This window comes from Curcuma longa, chromosome 3 (assembly GCF_044706935.1).
Source record: "Curcuma longa cultivar G26 ecotype Majalengka, Jawa Barat chromosome 3, ITB_CL_G26_1.1, whole genome shotgun sequence".
Classification (NCBI taxonomy): Eukaryota; Viridiplantae; Streptophyta; class Magnoliopsida; order Zingiberales; family Zingiberaceae; genus Curcuma; species Curcuma longa.
In genome coordinates this window covers 19535218-19557936 of record NC_133863.1, presented here as the reverse complement: position 1 = coordinate 19557936, position 22719 = coordinate 19535218, and the positions used below count along the sequence as shown (strand labels likewise).

General features: G+C 38.9%; 1 protein-coding gene and 1 long non-coding RNA gene across 3 annotated transcripts in view; one reads left to right on the top strand and one right to left on the bottom strand.

Moving 5' to 3' along the window:
• The first annotated feature begins 286 nt into the window (after positions 1 to 286).
• The window catches only part of LOC141823840 (uncharacterized), a 100248-nt gene continuing 77815 nt past the window's right edge, over positions 287 to 22719 (top strand). The window contains exons 1-5 of the mRNA XM_074711057.1: positions 287 to 602; positions 1106 to 1344; positions 1442 to 1546; positions 1640 to 1732; positions 1818 to 1903. Of these exons, the coding sequence (XP_074567158.1) occupies positions 287 to 602; positions 1106 to 1344; positions 1442 to 1546; positions 1640 to 1732; positions 1818 to 1844 (780 nt within the window). The 3' untranslated portion in view covers positions 1845 to 1903. The remainder of the gene's footprint in view (positions 603 to 1105; positions 1345 to 1441; positions 1547 to 1639; positions 1733 to 1817; positions 1904 to 22719) is intronic.
• LOC141822838 (uncharacterized) lies at positions 19306 to 22470 on the bottom strand. Of its 2 annotated transcripts, XR_012601369.1 has the most exons (8): positions 22344 to 22470; positions 22148 to 22256; positions 21950 to 22029; positions 21715 to 21849; positions 21557 to 21614; positions 21374 to 21472; positions 21065 to 21138; positions 19306 to 19510 (listed from the first exon to the last, which is right to left on the bottom strand). It is a non-coding gene; the product is annotated as an uncharacterized LOC141822838 (long non-coding RNA). The 2 variants fall into 2 exon arrangements; XR_012601370.1 differs by lacking the exon at positions 21374 to 21472.

Below are 22719 nucleotides of genomic sequence, written 5' to 3'. Positions count from 1 at the left end.
TTTTAGCAATATTGCAGCTCCACTTACTAAAGTCTTCAAGAAAAATGAGCCATTCAAGTGGGGGAGAAGAGAAAGAGAGGGCATTCAACACTTTGAAAGAAAAGCTAAGTTTTGCTCCTTTACTAATTCTACTAGATTTTTCTAAAACCTTTGAAATCGAATGTGATGCTTCTGGTGTTGGAATAGGTGTTGTGCTTATGCAGGAAATGAGACTCATTGCTTACTATAGTGAGAAGTTGAGTGGAGCCCCACATATGACAAGGAGATGTATGCATTGGTGAGGGCAATGGAGATAGGGCAACATTACCTATGGTCGAAAGAATTCGTGATTCACACAAATCATCAATCTCTAAAGCATTTGAAGAGCCAACAAAAGTTAAACCGCTACCATGCTAAATGGATGGAATTCATCGAGACCTTTCCTTATGTGATCAAATATAAGCAAGGCAAAGAGAACGTGGTTGTTGATGCATTATCTCGAAGGTATGCTTTACTTTCCGCCTTAGATACAAAATTACTTGGATTCGAATATATCAAGGATGCATATGCCAATGATGTTGATTTTTATGAAGTGTTCCAAGCATGTGACAAGGTTGCATTTGGTAAGTTCTATAGGCATGATGGGTTTTTATTTCGTGAGAATAGATTGTGTGTGCCTATGTGTTCGTTGCGTGAATTGTTTACTAGGGAAGCCCATGGTGGTGGCTTGATGGGATATTTTGGTGTGACTAAGACTTTACGAGTCCTACAAGATCACCTATTTTGGCCTCATATGAAACATGATACGGAGAAAATATGTGAGAGGTGTATTACTTGCAAACAAGCTAAATCTAAGTTGAAACCCCATGGCTTGTATTGTAGATTACCGAAACTTAAAGGGCAATTTGCAAATAAATTTACCATAATTATTAAGGTTTAAAGAGGGAATTGATGAAGCAATTTAGGGGATTAACTTGGAATAATTCCCTAACCCAATTGGGAAATCATGGGCTGGACCCATTTAACCAATTAAACCTGAATTAGAGCCCATTTACAAGGCCCAATTAACCTTTAGGGTTAAAGGATATTGGGTTCTTGGATCCGAAACCGTTAAGAAACCTTTAAGCTTCGCGACTCTTTCCCGATTTCGCGATCCATTTCCTCTGTTTCCACCATGAGACGCCCTGTTCTTCCTTCTTCGTTCCGATCGCGCATCCACGGCTGAGCTCCGACGGTGCCGGCGACAAGAGGAGGCCACCAGAGACAAGAGGTTTCCATCTTGGCTTCGTTTCTTTGCTTGGAGGTGTGAGGCGTGGGGCAGCTTTGAGCGACGGCGAAACTAAGAGGAGAAGAAGAGGAAGATCGGTAAGTGGGGATTGAGCGAGATCTGAGGTTTTATTGGTGAATAACCCGAATTTCCTTTGAATCCCCTCAGTTCTTGATTGGTGTTTCCTCTTCTCAGCTTGCGGAGGAGATCCGATCTGATTTGATCGCTGTTGGATCAGCTGAGAAGGAAGAAGAAGAAGCTAGAGAAGGGGAACGACGGGATCTAGGGTTCAGATTCAAGGTAAGTTGAGCTTAGATCTAGGTTCCTCTTGGATTCTAGAATTTGTGTTGAGTTGTAATTTGATTGTGGGATTTTTGGGTTGCTGCCATGAAGGGAAAAGGAAAGCTGATTGATCTGTTGGATTTGGCTTCGGTTGTTGAAGAAGAAGAATCGGGAAGAAGGAGGATTTTGTTAAAACTAATTAAGGTAAGCTTCTTCTTGACTCTAATCTAGTGATTTGGATTTATGGGCTTATTTGGATTGATTAGCAGATCAATTGAATTTTGATCAGAGCAAGTGTAATCTGTTTCGGCAGTAAGCAAGAAGAAGAACGCTAGGATCGGGTTATACTAGAGCAAGGTTGATTGATTTGTTGAGGTAAGTAGTATGGATTATTGTTTGTAAGGTTAATCTATCCGATTGAATGTTATGATTAATAGTGGTTAAAGTTACTGTTAGATTAGGTTATGGATAACCTAAACTTGGATCTAATTAACCATGATTGGTTTAGTTAGGTTAATACCTATCAAACCTAACGTAGGTAAATTAGGGTTGATTAAATAGAGAATTAACTATATTAATGGATTAATGAAATTAATTAATTAATTAGTTAATTCCTATTTAGTATCAACCTAAAGATTTGGATTAGTTTAACCTAAGGTTGATTGAGTAGCTTAGGTTTGATTAAACATCATTTTAGTTGTATTGATCGATTCAATTAATACAATTAATTGATTGATTAGTTAAACCATGTTAATATCGACCTAAAGGTTAGATTAATTTAACCCGAGTTAGGTTAACGAGATTGAGTTAAACTAACCCTTAAAATATAACTTAGGGTTTATCTGATACATTCTGGTATTTAGGATGTGATACTGTGTTTGCAGGTCCTTGATTGATTTTGGGACTTCGATATTATACGGGAGTATATTTTCTGGAGGTTCTTATTCGACATACGGTTACCAGGTGGATAGTCTACTGTATTTAGTCAATACAGTCTCTTCCTTTTTACAGTGCATGCTTCCTTTCATTTCTAGTGATTAGGTTACTTATCATGCTCTTATACTTGATATAGATTAGATGCTTTCGATACTCATGTTTATCACATGCTTGATCGTATTTCTTTGACCTTGTTATCAGTTCTGTTTATACTCTTTGATGCTTGAGATCATTGTTATCCATGTTTATGATTACTGTCTCTATTTCAGTTATGTTATCATCATGTTGATACCTGTGATCAGTAGGACTTTTCATTAGTACCTACACATGTTAATTAACACGGTGTTAATTAACATGGTAGAGGATGATTATTCGGACTTGATCATGTCATCATGACGCATGAGCTCGATTGTAAATCCCAATAGGGTGTATCGTGCCGGTAGTTGGCCTATAGTGATATAGGTGGTTATTACCATATTTCACCAGGTACGGTGATGAGCTGTATGACCTTCACGCTGCAGCTGAGTCAATGGCCTGATCTCGACACCTTGATGGTGTTACTTGGTCTGGCTATAGGAGCTGTATGGCTTTCACGCTGCAGCCGTAGCCCGGTTGTATGGCCTTCACGCTGCAGCCGAGAGTGTTTACTCTGAACGAGTAGTGAGGACAGCACTGGCCATAGGTATTGTACGTAGCTCTTGATAGGGCTACCTACTGAGGGTGCTACCAGGCTACTTTATTATAGTGCTGGATTCATAGCCCCGCTATTGTCTTACACCTCCGACTTATTATACATGAGGCGCTGGAGCCAGTGTAGACTAGTCATACACCTCCAACTCATTAGACATGAGGCGCTGGAGCCAGTGTAGACTGATACATTACATGCACATATTTGCATGATGAGATTTATATACATGCATTGGACCGTATGTGTGTGCATTACATTATGAAATGTTACTGATCCTACATACTTTGTAAAGGCGAGACTCTTTCTAAGAAGAGAAAGAGTTTAATAGTGAATTTTCTAACGTAAGCAGTCAAGGACTGCAAGCCTTGGAGTAGCAACCCATGGTTGTGAACCAAGCAAAAACAAACATATATTTACTTGTGTTTGACAAAATCTTCCATTGTGTTTTTGTATATTCGATTATGAATTTTCTGAATGTGAAAAAAATGACAAGCGATATTTACCCCCCTTTTAGTGCTCACTTCGATTCTACAATTTTGTATTTAAGTATTGGTAAATCAATTTTCAAACATTATTAAATTTTTAAAAACCTAGATAGTATAAGTACACCTAGTCAAGCATGAATCTCAAATAAATATCAACTTTTCAAAAATAGTTTACGAAAATAATTTTATAGTTTTTGAAAATATTTTGAAAATTTTTTAATTTAATGGTCCTTATCATCTTACCCTTTCTAAATGTATCAGTATATAACATACATGGTTGTCTTATGTTGGGTTTTTCGGGCCGCAAAAACCGCTTTTTGCGTTGCGGAAACCCCGAAACCCATGCCACCGGATCCGTGCGAAATACATAAAAATTCACATACATGTTTCTACTCCTAGATCTACTCTAGATCTACATGGAAAAAGACTTTTACCTTCGGTGCGTGCCCTTCGCGTATCCCGCTCGTCCAAACGGTGCCGGATCTCGAGAGCGTCAAGTGCCGCTCCTCTACAAGTATCCACACGGACAATCGGTGGAACCAAAACCAAAGGTGTGCTAGCACCCAATCAAGGTTTTGGCAATGGCTAGAGAGGAGAGGAGAAGGAGAAAAAAACTAAGGAGGAAGAGAAAAAGATGATTCACGTTGAATGAAAAAAAACCCACCTTTTTCTCCTCTTGTGGCATGTCACATCAAGGCAATTCAAGGACAATTAATCCCATTAAAGCCATTCAAGCCTTAGGTTACAAACTCTTATTGTAACCCCCATGATGTGGCATCCATGATGATGTGGAGCATCATCATTGGTCACCTCTTATGCCACCTCACCTCAAAGTCAAATGGTCAAGTCAAGCATTGACCATGAGGTGGCATAAGTCAAGTCAACATAGATGATGACATGGCACAAAGTCAAGTCAACATTTATGATGACATGACACAAAGTCAAGTCAACATAGATGATGACATGGCACAAAGTCAAGTCAAACTTGACTCCCAAAGTCAAGTCAAACTTGACTATAAAGTCCTCCTTCTCAAGTCAAGTCAAACTTGACTTCTAATCTCCAAGGTTGATCAAATCAACTCTACTAGTCTAGTTTGGATTACACTTAACCCAACTTGATTCATCACATGAATCTAATCCTCTTGGTTCATCATATGAACCTAATTTCTACCTAATTGCCCTTTGTGTGTGACCCTATAGGTTCTTGTAACGTTGGCAATGTTTCTAAACCGATTTAGAAACATAAGTAGTGAGCGATATCTAGCAACACATCACTACTACCCAAGTTACAAGAATGTTGAGATCCAACATCACCATTGTGACTACTAATTGTGACTCTTCACAATATGTGACCATGTCCTTCTATCCTTGATATCATGATTGATCAAACCGAGGCATAGACCGTGTCATCCTCTAATCAATCTGTGTCTTGAACTCCAAGTAGACTCACTACAATCAAACGAGCTCAACATCACATGTTAACTCATTTGGGCATGACCATGCACTTTAGTGGTCTCACTCTATCAAGAACTATGATATCACTCCCGTCATATAGGAGGGATAGATTCCATCTACATCACTCACATCCCTCCGCATAATTTGTCTCTCTTAGTCTAAAATTTGTCTATCAAAGAAGGATGGAGGCTATGGTCTTGGGGATCTCCACGCATTGAATGAATCTTTGCATACAGTAAGATTCTCTATGGGTGAATTGGGTGCATCATCATTATGTTAAGAATGCAGATGACATGGAATGCAAAGTTTTCGAATTCTCCTGTAATTAAAAGACTTATTGAAATCTGAGACAAGATTGTCCACAGCTTGAATGGTGTGGGGAGGGCTAATATGACTATGATAGATTAGTTTGTTGGTGGAAAAAAGGGTTTCTAATGCTTATCATTTTCTCATGTCATGTGGTTTAGAGGTAGCTTGGAGTCCGATGGTGTGGAGGCTGGATGTTATGCCTAAACATCAGTTTATCTTGTGGATGTTAACAAATGAACTTGAGGACCAAGGATCGCATGGAGTATGAGCCTAACAAGTTGTGTGAGTTATGCCAACTTCATGAAGAAACCAATCACCACTTGTTTTTTTTTAAATGTCCCAAGGTTTGTGAGGTATGGGGCAAGGTTAAGCATTGGCTCGGTATTAGACAAAATTTTACTTTTTTTTTAGGAGATGCAGCAGGTTCTTGGCGGCATTACAAGAATAGGCGACGAAAAACCAAGGCGTGCTACCTTGACATCTCTAGCTTGATATACTATATATGGGAGGCACGAAATCGAAGACATTATCAAGGCATTATCCTAGATTTTGATTGGATTTTTCGTAAGGTGCAGGCCCATGTGTATCGGTTTGTAGATCTTAAGCTACGGTAGCATCCAAGCTACCGGCGACTCTGTTCCTGAGATGTAGCTGCTAGAAATATTTGGAGCTGCTGCTTAGGATGTTGTGGGTTTGTGGAGCTGCTGATGGAGGTAGGAAATTAGATGTCGTGTGCTAAAAGTTGGCTGTCGTGAGCTGCTGGTGGCTACCGATCAAGAAGGGTGCTATGATTGGTTTTGTGGTCTGTGGTGCTTCGTATGACCCGTAGATGAGCATGCAAGTGTTGTGATGTGTGGCTATGGTGTCTTGGTGTTGGTGGTGTCGTGGGTTTGATGTTGTTTCTTGTGTGATGAGTTATGTGTGTGTGTTCAATGACAAGTGTTGTCTGGGCTATGATGCTGATCTTTTGATTGTACATTTGAAGGATCTTACCTCTCTTGTTTTATCTATATATGAACTAATTTTTAAAAAATAAAATCACTATTTAAGGTACACTCTATATATTTGATTTGATTTTAAACTCAATTGTTGAGGTCTACAATATAATGCATAGCATGAGAGAAATTATGATTGGATCACAATTATGTACATAATTGAAATTCTTTAATCGATAAATTGATGAGGTTGGATATCATTGATTCTATGAGACTAGCATATGTTAGACTCCTTAATTTTACCAAGCAACTGATTCTAATTAGCTAAAAATATTGGAATGTTGTGAGGCAACATATGGATGATGGTTAAAGGTAACTTGTTCATTAGAAGTGACCTGCCATGAAACTGTAGGACCAGTGCGGGCTAGAGGGGGTGAATAGCACTCATAACTTTCATTCATTCTGTCAAATATACTTACAGCAGAATTAAATAACAATAAATGAGACCCATAGATTTTTACTTGGTTCCTAATCCTTGAGGGTCAGTACGTCCAAGTCCTATGTACGGGAAAACACCCATCCACTAATGATCTCCTTTTTGAAACTTTTCAAAGGCGGAGAAACTCATCTTACAGTTAATAATAAACGAAAGTATAAACAAGTAAACCTTAAAACAAAATAACCAAATCTCAAGTAGGCCGATTTGGAAGTCGTAAGTGTAGAGCACCTTTCCTGGAGCTTCCCCAATCGCACGAGCTCGGCTCTATTCACGTTCAATAGCACCGTAGGATGAAAAATTAGTAGCATAATTGTTCTACTTGATGGTGCACATTAATGATCTTATAAAGACTCTTCCGGGAGCCTGGATCCCATTTTGGGTGCCCCAAACCGATCCAATTTGATCCTATTTCATCGATCTTTATCGAGGCCAATTCAACCTTATTCGGGCACCTTGACCAACCAGGGGCACCTGATGCTTGGGGCACCGAGAACATGATCCAAGTGCCTGGATCTAGTCAACTCAAGTTTGATCGAGTTGACTCCGGGCTTGATTTGGCTACTTCTGTTTGCTTCTCTTATGTTTTCTCAGCCTTGCTTCTAGCTCTTGGTTACTGCAAGTATCATGCTCTTTAAAAATCATCATCTGTGGTGACAGCCTGATCACAAAGGTTGTAGATAGCTAATTCAGCTTTCTCTGTATCAATACAAGTGATATAGTCGAAGGTATCCGTCAAACTTTCCAACCAGGAACGTGCCACCCATGGGTCAGATCCCCCATGAAATAGGGTAAATCAATCATTTACTGACTTTGCCAGCAATGGTATCTGACTCTTATCTATAGTCTTACTAGCAATAAACCGTACCGGGTCCGTCAACTGTATCATCTGAGCTCGAAAATCCTCCCACAACTGGAGGATTACGGGTCTGCTCCCGACTATCCACAACATCGTCAGAAATCTCTGGCTCCATTGGCGTAGCAGGTCGTCTTGGTGGCCGACCACGTGCTCGATTTTGTACAAGGGCCATAAGATAATTAAATAATACCTGCTAACACAACCACTATGAATTTCTAGAATTGAATCAGATATAAAAGGTAACTTACAACCGCTTGGAGAGATCATGCCGCTATCCGTTCCATCTCATAATCTAGATTGAGTAAATCACAAATACGATGAAAAATCCAAAGAAACAATATTGACTTTGCAACCTAGGACTCAACTTAGTATGCTCTGATATCAAAATAATTTGTATTAGATAGACAAAAAATACAACAACAAATCCAGAAAACTAAATATGGACCTTAAAACCATGCTTTGATACCAAAATAATTGGTATCAGGTAGTATATACGAAAATCCACACAAGATAACAAAAGTTCCGCAGTAGAATTATAACAAGATTCAAATCTACACAAGTACGAACGTAAGTCCAAATTTAGATATACACAAAACTCTATAAGTTCACGAACAAAGATCACAGATCCAACTACAATCAAAATCCATACAAAATAAAACAATAAGATAACTTCTCCTGCTGTGAGATGGAGCAGTCTAGCAGAATTCCAAGCTTCGAAGGTACAATCCTATCTGCTACCTGGAGAGAAAGAAAGGAAACCCCAAGGTCTGGGTGGTGAGTATAAAATACTCAGTGGATACTAGAATGAAAGTACACACCATATATATATAAGGAATCAACAGAATATATAGTCTCCATACGATACATAATGAACAAGGTTAATATACTGTGTATAAATAACAGGTATTATACAATACGAGAAATGCTAGATGAACTACATGGTTCTTGCATTTTCTCTAAAATTGATTTGAAGTCTGACTATCATCAAATTCAAATGTGTGAGGGAGATGATTGGAAAACTACTTTTAAGACTAGGTATGATTTATATGAATGGTTAGTCATGCCATTTGGGCTAACTAATGCACCTAGTACTTTCATGAGATTAATGAACCATATTTTGTGTGCTATTATTGGGGAATTTGTTGTAATATATTTTGATGACATCTTGATTTATAACAAAAATTTATATATCTAAATCATTTACAAAAGGTTATACTTATTTTGCAAAATGAAAAGTTGTATGCTAACCTTCAAAAATATTCTTTTTACACTAGTCAGATTGAGTTTCTTCAGCATATTGTTAATGCTATGGGAATAACAGAGAAGGTTAAGACTATTGGTGAATGGGCAACACCAAAAATCATAATTGAGGTATGTAGCTTTCATGGGTTGGCTAGTTTCTATAGGGGGTTTGTTAAATACTTTAGTACTTTAGCTGCACCCTTGACTGAAGTTGTTAAAAAGAATGTTGGTTTTCAGTGGAATAGTGAACAAAATTCAGCTTTCAACTTACTTAAGGAGAAGCTAACTTCCATACCATTACTTGCATTACCTAACTTTGCTAAAACTTTTGAAATTGAGTGTGATGCATCAAAATATTAGCGCTGTGTTAATACAAGAAGGTTAGTCCCTTGATTATTTTTGTGAGAAACTCGTGAAGCAACTTTGAACTATCCAACTTATGACAAGGAGATGTATACATTGGTGAGGGCTTTAGAGACTTGGCAGCTTACTTGTGGCCCATAGAGTTTGTCATTCCTACTAATCATGAATCGTTGAAGCGTTTGAAGAGCCAAAGTAAGTTGAATAGACGTCATGCAAAATGGGTGGAGTTCATTAAGTCATTTCCTTATGTGATCAAGTATAAACGAGGTATGGAAAACAATGTTGCAGATGTTTTGTTTCGAAGGTATACCTTGATCTCTACTTTGAACACTAAATTGTTAGGTTTTGAATACATTAAAGATCTATATTCTAATGATCCTGAATTTGGAAATGTATTTGAAGTTTGTGAACATGCTGCATTTGAGAAGTTTTATAGGCATGATGGATTTCTTTTTAGGGTCAATAGGTTGTGTGTGCCTCATTATCATTGAGGGAATTATTAATCCAAGAGGCTCATGGTGGGGGACTAATGGGACATTTTGGTGTAAGAAAAATTCTAGAAGTTTTGGTTGAGAATTTCTTTTGGGTGTTAGGAAGTATACTGAAAAGACTAGCTCTTTTGTATATAAACATTTATGAAATAAAGTATCATGTTTTGGTCAAATGATTGCAATAGTGTATTTTGCAATAAAGTCCTCTTAATTTACATTGTAGATAACTTGGTGTCTGTGAGACACAGAAGACCATGATTATCGGTCCCTTGTGAATTATAAACTAAGGCTCACAACCAAGATGGCTTTGGACAAACCATCGGGAACGGTTGTAGTGTAATTCGGTGACTGTCTGTCTTGACTGTAGAATTACACTAGTGCACTTTGTGTGTATTGAGTAGGACCATTGAGGTTGTTCAATTTACACTGACTCGCAAATTGAACAAGACCTCTGTTATTATAATTATGCACTCTTAATCCCGATGTAATAAATGAGCACCTATACTTAGTAATTATTGCTTTGATTTACCAAAGGGTGAGATCTTTCCGTCAGATCAAATATTCTCGGTAAGTTGGGTGATGTTACTATTTATACGGTGTGCCATTAATTATAGAAGGAATCCGTGTCCCAGTAGGGCTGATGATGTCCCCTTGGAGAGCTCATAAGGATTGTCAAGTCAAATCTTGCAAGTGGACTTAGTCCGGCTGACAATAAGGATGAGTGGTACTATTCAAGGTCTTAGATGTCGATTATTGAGTTGTCAGTGAACTCAGATAATTGACGGACATACGATATCTTAAACACGGGGAGCAATGCATAAAATAATAAGAAGGAACCCATAACGTAATTTGGGGATTGGATTGGTAGTGCAACAATGATCCTCTAGTGGAATGGATCGTTGTTGATGGATGTAGGTGTGTATTCGGGGTTGAATACGGGATCCGAAACCCATCAGAAGGCCAGATCCAATACCTCCTCGAGGTCCCCACTGTAGCCTAAAGACATCTTCAAAAGGATGCAATCAAACGGATGAGATTAGTTCTCAGCCGTCGGATGAGATTTAATCTCAACCGTTGGATGAGATTAGTTCTCGACCGTAGGATGAGTTAATGGATGAGATCAGCTTGTATCCATGGGATTAGATCAAGTTGCATCCATTGGATCGAAATAAATAAAGAGGAATAGAAGAGAATAGATTAGAACCGTTGGATGAGATTAAGTCGCGTCCGATGGACGAGATCTCTCCGGTTCGGTTTTAATTCTCTTTGGAAGGAAGAACCGGTTCACGAGGTGAACCAAGCATGGTTCAATGAACCACACGCCCAAATGGATTAATCATGGCCATTGGATCGAAGAATCAAGTTATATTAAAGGAGATTATATCGTAACCGTTAGATGAGATTAAGTTGCATCCGACGGATGAGATCTCTTCGGTTCGGTTTTATTTTCTTTTTTAATATAAAGTTGGTTCACGGATTGAACCAAGCCTATCCATATGGCCGGCCACTTATAGATAAGGTTGGAATTATTTTTTAACTAATTCCGAAAAGATCTAACGGTTGGAAACCAAGCAAGCTAATCCAAAGGCCTAGATTTGAGATATTTCTATAATTTAGAATTGGTTCACGGAATCAATCAAAATTAAATAAATATTTTGAATGGGTGGCCAAGACTTGGTTTGGGCGTGAGAGCTATAAAAGGAGAGGAGGGGTGGGCGGCAAGAAGATCAAGAAATCGAAGGGAGAAAGGATTCCGAGATCGAACTCTCTCCTCCTTCTCTTCTAGTTGCCGCCGCCCCCTTCCCTTCTCTTCCTCTTCTTTTTCTTCTTCTTCCTTTGCTTCCTCTCTTTTCTCTCTTGTGGTGGCCGAACCTCCTCCAAGGTGTAGTGGCCGGATCCAAGGTGGGAGACAAGAAGAGGCGAAGTTGCTGCGAGAAGAGGCATCAGGCGATCCAAGGCATCATCATCCGGAGGTTGCAGTTTCCTTATTTCTGGAGGTTCGTTGTCCACCCAACGTCCAGGAAGAAGTTGGGAATACAGCGGAAGGCTCCGAGGTTATCAACAAGGTTCGGGTATGATTTATTTTTCCGCAGTTTTTTTGTACCTAGAACTAGTCGTAAACCGTAGTTAAGTAATTTAGGAATCGGCGATCCTGAAGGATCGATTGACTTAGTCTTTTGTAGACTTTGTCAATTGATCCAAGCGGGATAAAATTTTTGTCCTGTGGGGTTCTATGCTTTTCGGAGCGGATAGAATCCGGAACATAGGACGGAGATCCAGAACGCCAACAGTGTCAAGAAGTATAGTTTCCGATCGTGATACAAAGTTCCTAAGCTACTTTGGGAAAACCTTATGGGGAAAGTTGGGAACAAAGTTTTTGTTTTCTACAATATGTCATCCAAAAATAGATGGACAAACTGAGGTAGTAAATCAAACTTTATCTACTTTATTACAAGATATCAGTTAAAAGAATTTAAAAGATTGGAAAGATTGTTTACCATATATTGAATTTGCTTATAATATATCTGTGCATTCTACTACTAATCTTTCACCTTTTGAAGTGGTATATGGGTTCAATCCCTTAACTCTGTTGGATTTATCACTTTTGTCTATCTCTGAGCATGCTAGTTTAGATGGCACAAGAAAAGCTAAGTTTGTGAGGCAAATGAATGAGAAAGTTAGGTTGCAAATTGAAAAAGGACACAAGCCAACAAGGGTCGAAAGAAAGTAATCTTGAACCAGGAGATTGGGTTTGGGTTCATATGAGAAAGGAAAGATTTCCTGCTAAATGTCTTACTAAGTTGCATCCATGAGGCGATGGACCATTTCAAGTCATTGCTCGAATCAATGTTAACGCCTACAATCTTTACTTACCAGGGGAGTATAATATGAGTGCTACATTTAATATTTCTGATCTTTCTCCTTTTGAGGTAGGTGATCAAGATTCGAGGACGAATCCTTTTGAGGAAGGAGGAATGATGGAGTCAAACCAAGTGAACAAATTGCCCAACAGGATAATATGGATTATGCTCAACCCATTTTAGATGTTGTTGATGATCCATTATGCATCAATGGAGGTTCAATTACAAAAGCTAAACCTAAGAAGATGAAGGAAGCACTTAATGTGCTAATTGAAGATGTGAAAGATAAAATTATAATTGAAGAAGGTTTGACCAAGAGCAAGTTATACAGCTTAGTCAACCTAATTCAAGCCTTGGATGAGCTTAAGTAGCCACTTATGTCTCAAGTTTATATAGTAGAGATATGTAGGCTCAATTTATGCTCAATTTTTAACTTTATTTGGGTTGTAATGATGCCATAAGCTTAAAATGGCTAAGTAGTCTGCATAGGCCTTTACTAAATGGACTTTTGATTGATCTATCCATTGATACTCGTGCTATTTACCTAGTTGATACCGAGTGTTACTCGTTGTCAGACACGTATCAGTTGACTTTTGATTGATCTATCCGTTTTCAGTACAGTCTTGATTATATACCATTGACCTGTGAGGACTAATCCTGATTCATGTTGATTATGTGGAGTTGTTGTGGTTGTTAATTGTTGAGCTGAGCATCATAACATCATAGCATGTTGAGCATTGATGCACTACCTGTGTGAGTGTGATCATTGTAGCACTGTGTGGGTGTGATCATTGTAGCATTGTGTGGGTGTGATCATTGTAGCACTGTGTGGGTGCGATCATTATAGCATTGTGTGGGTGCTACTAGGACTGGCCCTCCTGAAGACTGCCCTTCCCCTTACGAGTAGTTGTTGATATGGTTGATTCCTGTTGTGTGCCCTAGTTCATTGTGTGGGTGTCTAGGGATGAGTGCAGATAGTGACCAGGCCAGAGATAGCTCCCCTGTGATATTTCCCGCTCCTCACTCACGTGTAGTTGTTGGAAGGTGTGCAGTGTCCCGTCATGCGCCCCAGTTCATTGTGCAGGTGTCTGGGGGTGATGAGTGCAGAAAGTGACCATGCATGTTGCATTTGATGTGTGTTGCATTGGTGCATGCAGTTGCTGTGGATTATTTTATCGCACTGTTATTTACATCATCGTTGCTGTGGTTGTTGCATTTGTTTGATATATTATTGTTGTATTGTATGACTTGACATGCATCGTTGAATCCATATGACTTCTATTCACATGATTATTATTACCATGATATCTGTTTCCATGATACCTCTTACCAGGATTCCTGTTAGATTAGTATTTACCTTTTCTTTATATATCTATCGTAGAGGTTGTATATCTTTTCTTTACCTCAGTTGATATATCCTGTTATTTGTTGATTAGTAGTGTAGAGACTGTATACCTTTCTCTTTATCTCAGTTGATATATTTACATGTTGTGCACTTATATTCTGTACTCCACTGAGTATTTTATACTCACTACCTAGACCCTGGGGTTTCCTTGTTCCTCCCCAGGTAGAAGATAGGATTTTTACTTGGAGCATGGAGATTCTACCAGGCTGATTCCATCTCACATCCGGAGGTTATTATGTAGTGGTTGGTATGGATTATGATTGTATTCGTATTATGCTTTGAATTTGTGGATCGGTGGACTTATAGAGTTTAAGTGTGTATCCGTGTTTTGGATTTACATTCGTAGTTGTGTGGACTCGATTTTTGTTGTATTCTGTTGCGGAGTTCTAGTATCGTTACTTGTTGATGTGTAGTGGTTGTATAGTGGATACATGAGTTGTATTTGTGATGTGTGTATTGTGGCCGTGTAGGCCTTATTTCATATCTGTCATGTATATCTGTGTTGTTTGTTGGACGTGTTGTCCTATTTCCAACCGCCTGTGGCTGAGTATTTTTGTATGTATTAGGGAATTGTCATAGTTACTGGGGAGATGCTGCCGAAATTTCTCGGACGGCCTTCTCAGGACGTGACAGATCAAGTTCCTATTCATCCTTCTTATCGATTTAGACTTTTCTTGTTTCTTTCTTAAATTAGTTGTGGGTTCTTGAGATTTTTCTCTCATGGGTTCACATCAGATTGCATTTGATAAAAATTTTATCACCTATAGTGTTCATGTTGATGAATTTGCATTAGTCTGTTGAGAATGGAATGTGAAAATTTTTTCATGATCTGTTGTGAACAGATTATGCGATTTTATCGCAAGAATGCATCAACAGAACAAAAGAGGTTTCGATTTATTCTAATGAACTTTTGGCAACGACACATTCAAAGAGTCAACAAAATAAATTTTATTTTGGAGGCGCTGCCCCCCCCCCCCCCCCCCCCGACCGACACCGCCGTGAGGTTTTTTGGCTCATGACTAATTTTTGCAAGCATAATAAAATTGATGTCCTAGTTCTATGTTTTGTGTGATGGAAGCCATGGTGCATGGTTATGAACTCTAATATGATTGTGGTTGTGTGTATGTGCATGTTGTAATGTAATTCATAATACGATCTACATGTCGTGTCTTCATCTCTATTTTTCTAGTTGTAAACAATAGATTTAGACTCTAATGTAACTCGAGTTTTCTTATTTTATAATGTACAAAATGAAGAGTGGAAAGTCCATTGGAGGATGAAGTTACAAGAAGGATGCTGACGACCGAAGAAGCACTTGAAGAAATTGCTATCCCTAGGTTGACCATTCAATCTCCTCATTGGCTTGAGAGGATCGTAGTATGCTGGCCATAACCATGTTACGTTATGCTTATATATTGATATATGCTATGTGTGTATTTGATGCTTGTTTAGATAATAATTTTATCTTAATTAAGTTAACTCGATATGTCTATCAAAGTTTGGTACTTACTACTACCTCAATCATTTACTGTTGGATTTGCCAAAGTAAAGTGACACATTTTAGCTTGGTAGAGTACGAGTGAACAATTATGATGTCCCACTATCGAACATTGGATTAGACTTAACTAAGTTATTGGATTGAAAACTTAGAGGCATATCTAAAAAATTGGGAAAGTTAGGTTAAAGAACAATTATATTAAGTATTGGGCGATTGATTAGCCAAAGCTAACTCAAGATGATGTATAATGTGAATTTTGACACTTTCTTCACAAGTGCTGCATAAGATGTAATTGGCATGTTGCCTACCTAATTATACTAAGTCTTGGGCGATTAGCCAAAGCTAACTCAAGATGAGGTATAATGAGAATCTTGTCCTACATAAATCTTGTCGCTATTGGTTTTGGAGCTAGTAGTATGGGAAACTGTAGTTATCTACATCCATGACTAGCCCCTAACAAAGCTCTACGATTCAGTGGGAGCATGATTTAATTAATGATCTAATTAAATGATTTTGATATGATGATACTCATTTATGCATTTTAATGTTGTAAATTACTATGTTATCAAATACGTTGAATACTCTCTCTCTTTCTCTCTGTGATTTGTCCTTGAGAAGGACAAATTCAACGGAGCAAATTTTCTGGACTGGTACAGAAACTTAAGGATCATCCTCAAGCAACAACGCAAACTGTACATCCTAGAGCAATCCCTTCCTGAAGCACCCGCCACTACCACTACTCGTGTGGAAAAAGATACTTACAAGAAGCATCAGGATGATGAACTGGATGTATCATATCTTATGCTTGCTACCATGAACTCTAAACTTCAAAAGCTCATGATATGGTTGAGCACATGAAGCAACTGTATTAAGGGCAAGCTAGGCACGAGCAGTTTGAGGTGTCTAAGACCCAATTTGCATGCAAGATGCAAAAGAAAATTCCTGTAGGAACTCACGTAGTCAAAATAATAAGGTATGTTTAGAACCTCGAAAGACTAGGATTTCCATTGAGCCAAGAATTGACCACTCACCTTATCATGCAATCGTTGTTGGAAGGGTATAGTCAATTTGTCATGAACTATAACATGAATTAAATTGACATGCCATTGCCTGATATGCTTAGCATGTTAAGAACTGCTGAGTCTAATCTCAAAAAGACTAAGCCTGGTACTGTGTCGATGGTACAGAAAGGCAAAAGCAAATGGAAGCCAAAAGTAAGGGTAAGACCCAAGTCAAGAGTAAAGCCAACTCTTCTACACTGAAACCCATAGGCGGGGTGGTTAAAGAAGGAACCTGCTTCAAGCTTTACTTGGAGGAAGTCAAGAAGAAAAGAAGTGAAACTTCTACCTCAGGTATATATGTTACAAAATTCAATCTATCTATTTCTTCATCATGGGTATTAGATACCGGTTACACGTTTCACATTTGTACCAACGTGCAGGGTTTACGAAGAATTAGAGCATTGACAAAGGACGAAGTGGACCTACGAATAAGCAATGACACAAGAGTTGCTAGCAGTAGAAACATATTCCTTATCTTTGCCCACTGGACTTATCTTAGAACTAGAGGAGTGCTATTTTATACATGCATTAACTAAGAACATAATTTCTGTATCTTGTTTGGATAAGAAAGGCTTTCCATTTATCATAAAGGACAAATGTTGTTCTATAATGTTAAATGATATGTTCTATTGTAATGCACCTAGATGAGTGGAATCTAAGTAAAGGAGCAGAACTTAGGTTTTCTTTCAAAGTGTTGAATGCCCTCTCTTGCTCCCCTCTCCCCACTTGAATGGCTCATTTTTCTTGATGACTTTAGTAAGTGGAGCTGCAATATTGCTAAAATCATGAACAAACCGTCTGTAGAAGTTGGCCAAACCATGGAAACTCCTCACTTGGCCGATTGTTGCCGGTGTTGGCTACTCTTGAATTGCTTTCACCTTTTCCTCATCCATCTCAACTCCTTTAGCACTAACAACACAACCAAGAAACACAACTCTATTCTTACAAAAGGTGCATTTGTTAAGGTTAGCGAAAAGCTTCTCTTCTTTCAACACACTTAAAACTGACCTTAGATGTGTGACATGCTCTTCTAAGCTTCTGCTATAAATCAAAATATTATCGAAATACACAACTACAAATCTTCCTAATAAAGCATGCAAAACATGGTTCATCAAACGCACAAAAGTGCTTGGAGCATTAGTTAACCCAAAAGGCAGTACTAACCATTCATATAGGCCATGCTTTCATTCATCACCTTCCTTCATCCTAATCTGATGGTATCCACTCCTAAGATCAATCTTTGAGAATACACAAGAACCAAGCAATTCATCAAGCATATCATCAAGCCTAGGAATTGGCTGGCGATACTTTACCGTTATGTTGTTGATGGCTCAACAATCCACACACATCCTCGAAGTCCCATCCTTCTTAGGAACTAGTAACACAGGAACTACACAAGGGCTCATGCTTTCTTGAATATACCCCTTCTCTAGTAATTCATCAACTTGTCTTTGAAGTTCCTTTGTTTCCTCTAGATTGCTTCTATAGGCAAGTCAATTTTGGATGGAAGCACCGGGTATAAAGTCAATTTGGTGTTCAATTGTTCTACTAGAAGGCAAGCCATGTGGAACATCTTCTAGAAAAACATCCTTGACTTCCTGTACGAGAGAAACAACAACACTTGGCAAAGAATTGTTAAGATCGTTAGTGCTCAATAGTATCTCCTTATACAAAAGTATAAGAGAAGCTCTTTTGATCTCACTTTTTTTTGGGATAGAAGCTATTTTCCTTTCTCTCTTTTTTTTCCCTCTCCATTCACACTTTTCTTAATTTTGCTTTCATTATTTTCATCTTTTTTTTAAACTCTTTTCTCTCAATTTCTTTTTCTCTCTTTTTTTTTCATTCGCTCTTTGTAAATTCAGCTGATCCTCCCTAACTTGTCTTGGTGTCAAAGGTACAATAGGATGTCTGATAAGCACCTTGGAACGGATCGCCTTGATATTTAGATGTAGGGAAGGATAATGATGTCACACTCAAGAAAGATGAGAAGGTGAGTGATAAGTCATGGGGGTTTTGATCGCCACAAGTTGCCTTGATAAGATCAAGATTAGTTCTTTGCCTAAGAACCAAAGGAAGCTCTCACAATAGAGAAAACTATGATTTCATTCAAACTCAACATGCCTGAGCCATACAAGAGTTCTCCTATATATAGACTTAGTGGAGGTTGAAACATTAACCTCTACCACACTTCTCACTAAGCTTTTAATATCCACTAAGACTCACTAAGCACTAATTATGCACCATTATCATGCATGCATGCATGCATGACATTTATTTCCCACAATTCCCTAATACTAGCTTAGGAACTCCCAAAAAACATTAAAAAAACCCACCAAAAGACATCCAAAATCATTTCAGAAAATTCTCCCAAAAATACCTACGAAAATTGGACACTTGTAGCCCTTGAATGCATCTTGGATCATGTAGATTTTGTCACGCCCCGAGAAGACCATCCGAAAAATTTCGGTAGCATCTCCCCAGTAACTATGACAATTCCCTAATACATACAAAAATACTCGGCCACATGCGGCCGGAAATATGGACTACACGTCCAATCATACACACAGAAATACATAACAGATAATGAACTCTAAGTATAAGGCCCACACGGCCACATGCTAATAAACCAACACACGTACCATAAAAACCAACATGTATAAATGACAAATTCGAAAAGATAGCAAAAGCTTCGCAGCAAAACATAACCAAATCATCAAAACACAACTAGCACATAAAACCAATCTCAGATATACACCATACACAACAAGTCCACGAATAAAATCCATATATCGAATACAACCAGAAACAATACCAACCAAACCATATAAGATTTCCTGTTGTGAGATGGAATCAGCCCTGGCAGAATCTCCATGCTCCAAGTAAAATCTTATCTGCTACCTGGGGAAGAACAAGGAAACCCCAGGGTCTGGGTAGTGAGTATAAAATACTCAGTGGAGTACAGAATATAAGTGCACAACATGTAAATATATCAACTGAGATAAAGAGAAAGGTATACAGTCTCTATACTACTAATCAACAGATAACAGGATATATCAACTGAGGTAAATAAAAGGTATAAAACCTCTACGATAAATATATAAAGAAAAGGTAAATACTAACCTAACAGGAATCCTGATAAAAGGTATCATGGGAACAGATATCATGGTAATAATAAACATGTAACTAGAAGTCATATGCATTCAACGATGCATGTCAGGTCATACAATACAACAATAATATATCAAACAAATGCAACAACCACACACAACAATGATGTAAACAACAGTGCGGTAAAATAATCCACCAACAACTGCATGCACCAATGCAACACACATCAAATGCAACATGCATGGTCACTTGTCTGCACTCATCACCCCCAGACACCCACACAATGAATTGGGGCGCATGACAAGACACTACACACCTTCCAACAACTACACATGAGTGAGGAGTGGGAAAATCTTCACAGGGGAGCTATCTCCGGCCTGGTCACTGTCTGCACTCATCCCTAGACACCCACACAATGAACTAGGGCGCACAACAGGAATCAACCACATCAACTCCAACTACACGTAAGGGGAAGGGCAGTCTTCAGGAGGGCCAGTCCTGCTAGCATCCACACAATGCTATAATGGTCGCACCCACACAGTGCTACAATGATCACACCCACACAGGCAGTGCATCAATGCTCAACATGCTATGATGTTATGATGCTCAGCTCAACAATTAACAACCACAACAACTCAACATAATCAACACGAATCAGCATGAGTCCTCACAGGTCAATGGTATAACTCGAGGCTGTACTGACAACGGATAGACCAATCAAAGATCAACTCGTACGTGTCTGACGACGTGTAACACTAGGTATCAACTAGGTAAATAGCACGCATAGCAATAGGATAGGTAAATAATGATAGATCAGATAGATCATGCACTAGAACCAATAGGTCAACAACCTAGGTCAACAACAAGACTCACAACAAAGGGGTCATAGATCAACAACCAAATCAAGGTATCAACTATAAGTATCAAGTCTAGGTATCAACAACTAGTACCACAACAAGGTATCATAGACCACAATAAGATCAAGGTATCAACTATGAGTATCAAGAAATAGGTATCCAGTATCGAACATCTAACAGAACTAGGGTCAATGTATCCGGCTTCTAATAGAACTAGGGTCAAAGTATCAGGCTTCTAACAAAAACTAAGGTCAAAGTATCAGCTTAAGTTTCAATTCTAAGTATCAACAACTAATAATCAAGTAATGATAGCAACAGGATAATATCGGATCATACAAAGGTCAACCAGTAAGTATCAAGCGACGAGTGTTATAATATATAACAACAAGACAACTAACAGATGCAACAAGAATATCAACAAGATAAGTACAAAGTCATGCACTTACGAATAAGTAGGCCTGTGTTGACCAAACACAGGAGTACCCACCTGATGTAACGCACGTCGATATACGAACCCCCAAACACGAAACTCCGTGTATAATAGAATCGTAAGTCACAATCCTGCAAATCATGAAATATAACACACTAAATACATTATTATATTAAATTTACAATAACGTAAATCCTAACCAAATTTTAGATAAATCTCCATCCCACTTAACCTAGTTCCACACCACTACTAACTCCACCCATTCAACACCAACAGATCGGCTCAAGGAACCCAACCATCCAGTCAACAGATCTACACCCAAAAGAACCTAACGCATACTAAAAAAACAAACTTCAAAGGGCTTACTTCAGATATGATTAAATCCTTAGCCCTAGAACCAAACTCCGATTCCAAGCTTCTCGGTCAAAATCCACCTCTGATCATTCTTCGATCAGATTCCAGCAGCTGTGATCTCAACAGATCCGATCAATCCAAACTACATAATTCTTATTGAACAAGAATTAACCAAATGTAGGAAAGGAAGCTTACCTTTGATCAGTGCTCTGCCCAAGAACTTTGATTCTTCTTTACCATAGTTCTGTTCCTTCTGCTCACAAACAAAACCACAGCTAAATCCCAATTAAACAGTAACCTATATTCAACACTTAGTCGGCAATTGATCAAGAACTAACCATTCAAGATCTTACCTCACTTCCAGCCGCTACCTTGCTCTAATCTGATTCTTCCTCCCAATCAAGCCCTAGAATCCAGGCTTCAGTTTCCCTTCTTCGTTCTTGTTGTCGTAACCAAAGCGAAATCCAATCGAATCGGAACACAACAAGCTGTGAGACAACAGAACTCAATCAAGATCTAACAGAAACTCTTAATCAATCCCTCATACAACCAAATAACACAACCACAAACCATCTTCCACAAGCTTACCTCAATCTCAAGCCGTGCCCTAGATATCAGCTTCGGTTCCCTTCTTCCCTCTTACGGCCAACACCGAAAACAACCACAAGCTGAGGAGAAGAAAATAAATCATCAAACCTAAGGAGATCCAAAGCTATTCCACCGAGATCTACCATAATCCAACTCAACAAACCAACCCAATCCAAGACTACAGAATCAAGAACTTACCTCAAATCAAGTTGATCTTGCCCTAGCAATCTCCAATTCAACCGTGCCCTAGTCGAGCTCCGACTCTTCCCGGCCGAACCCACCTTCACCGATCGATCTTCGAGTCGATCTGAAACTCCACAACTTCAAGAACTCAACACCCAAAGATCGAAGGAATCCCAAGGAAAAACCACAAATCTGAAGAACTCCAACTTACCGATCGGTTCTCCCCTTTCTTCCAATTCCGTTTCCCCTGCTCCCGTCGCCCGAATCGCCACCAACCGGACGATCCTAGCCACCTCCGACGAAGCCCACGCCCAAGAAACCCAGAGCTCCGGTCGCCGACGATCCCTCAAGCTTCCTTGCAGACCGACGAAAACCCCACTGGTCGCTACCGCCGCTGCCGCGATCGACGAAGAAGAAGGAGAACAGAGGGAGGCGCGATCGGGAAAACGAGGAAGAAGAAATCGTGTGATTTGGGTTTCTTATTGGCCGGGTTAATTCTTTAACGGGTCGGGTCCAAAATCCATTAAGCCAATAACTAATTGATGCTATTTTATTTATAAATAACCCTAAGGTTTCGGTATTTTACA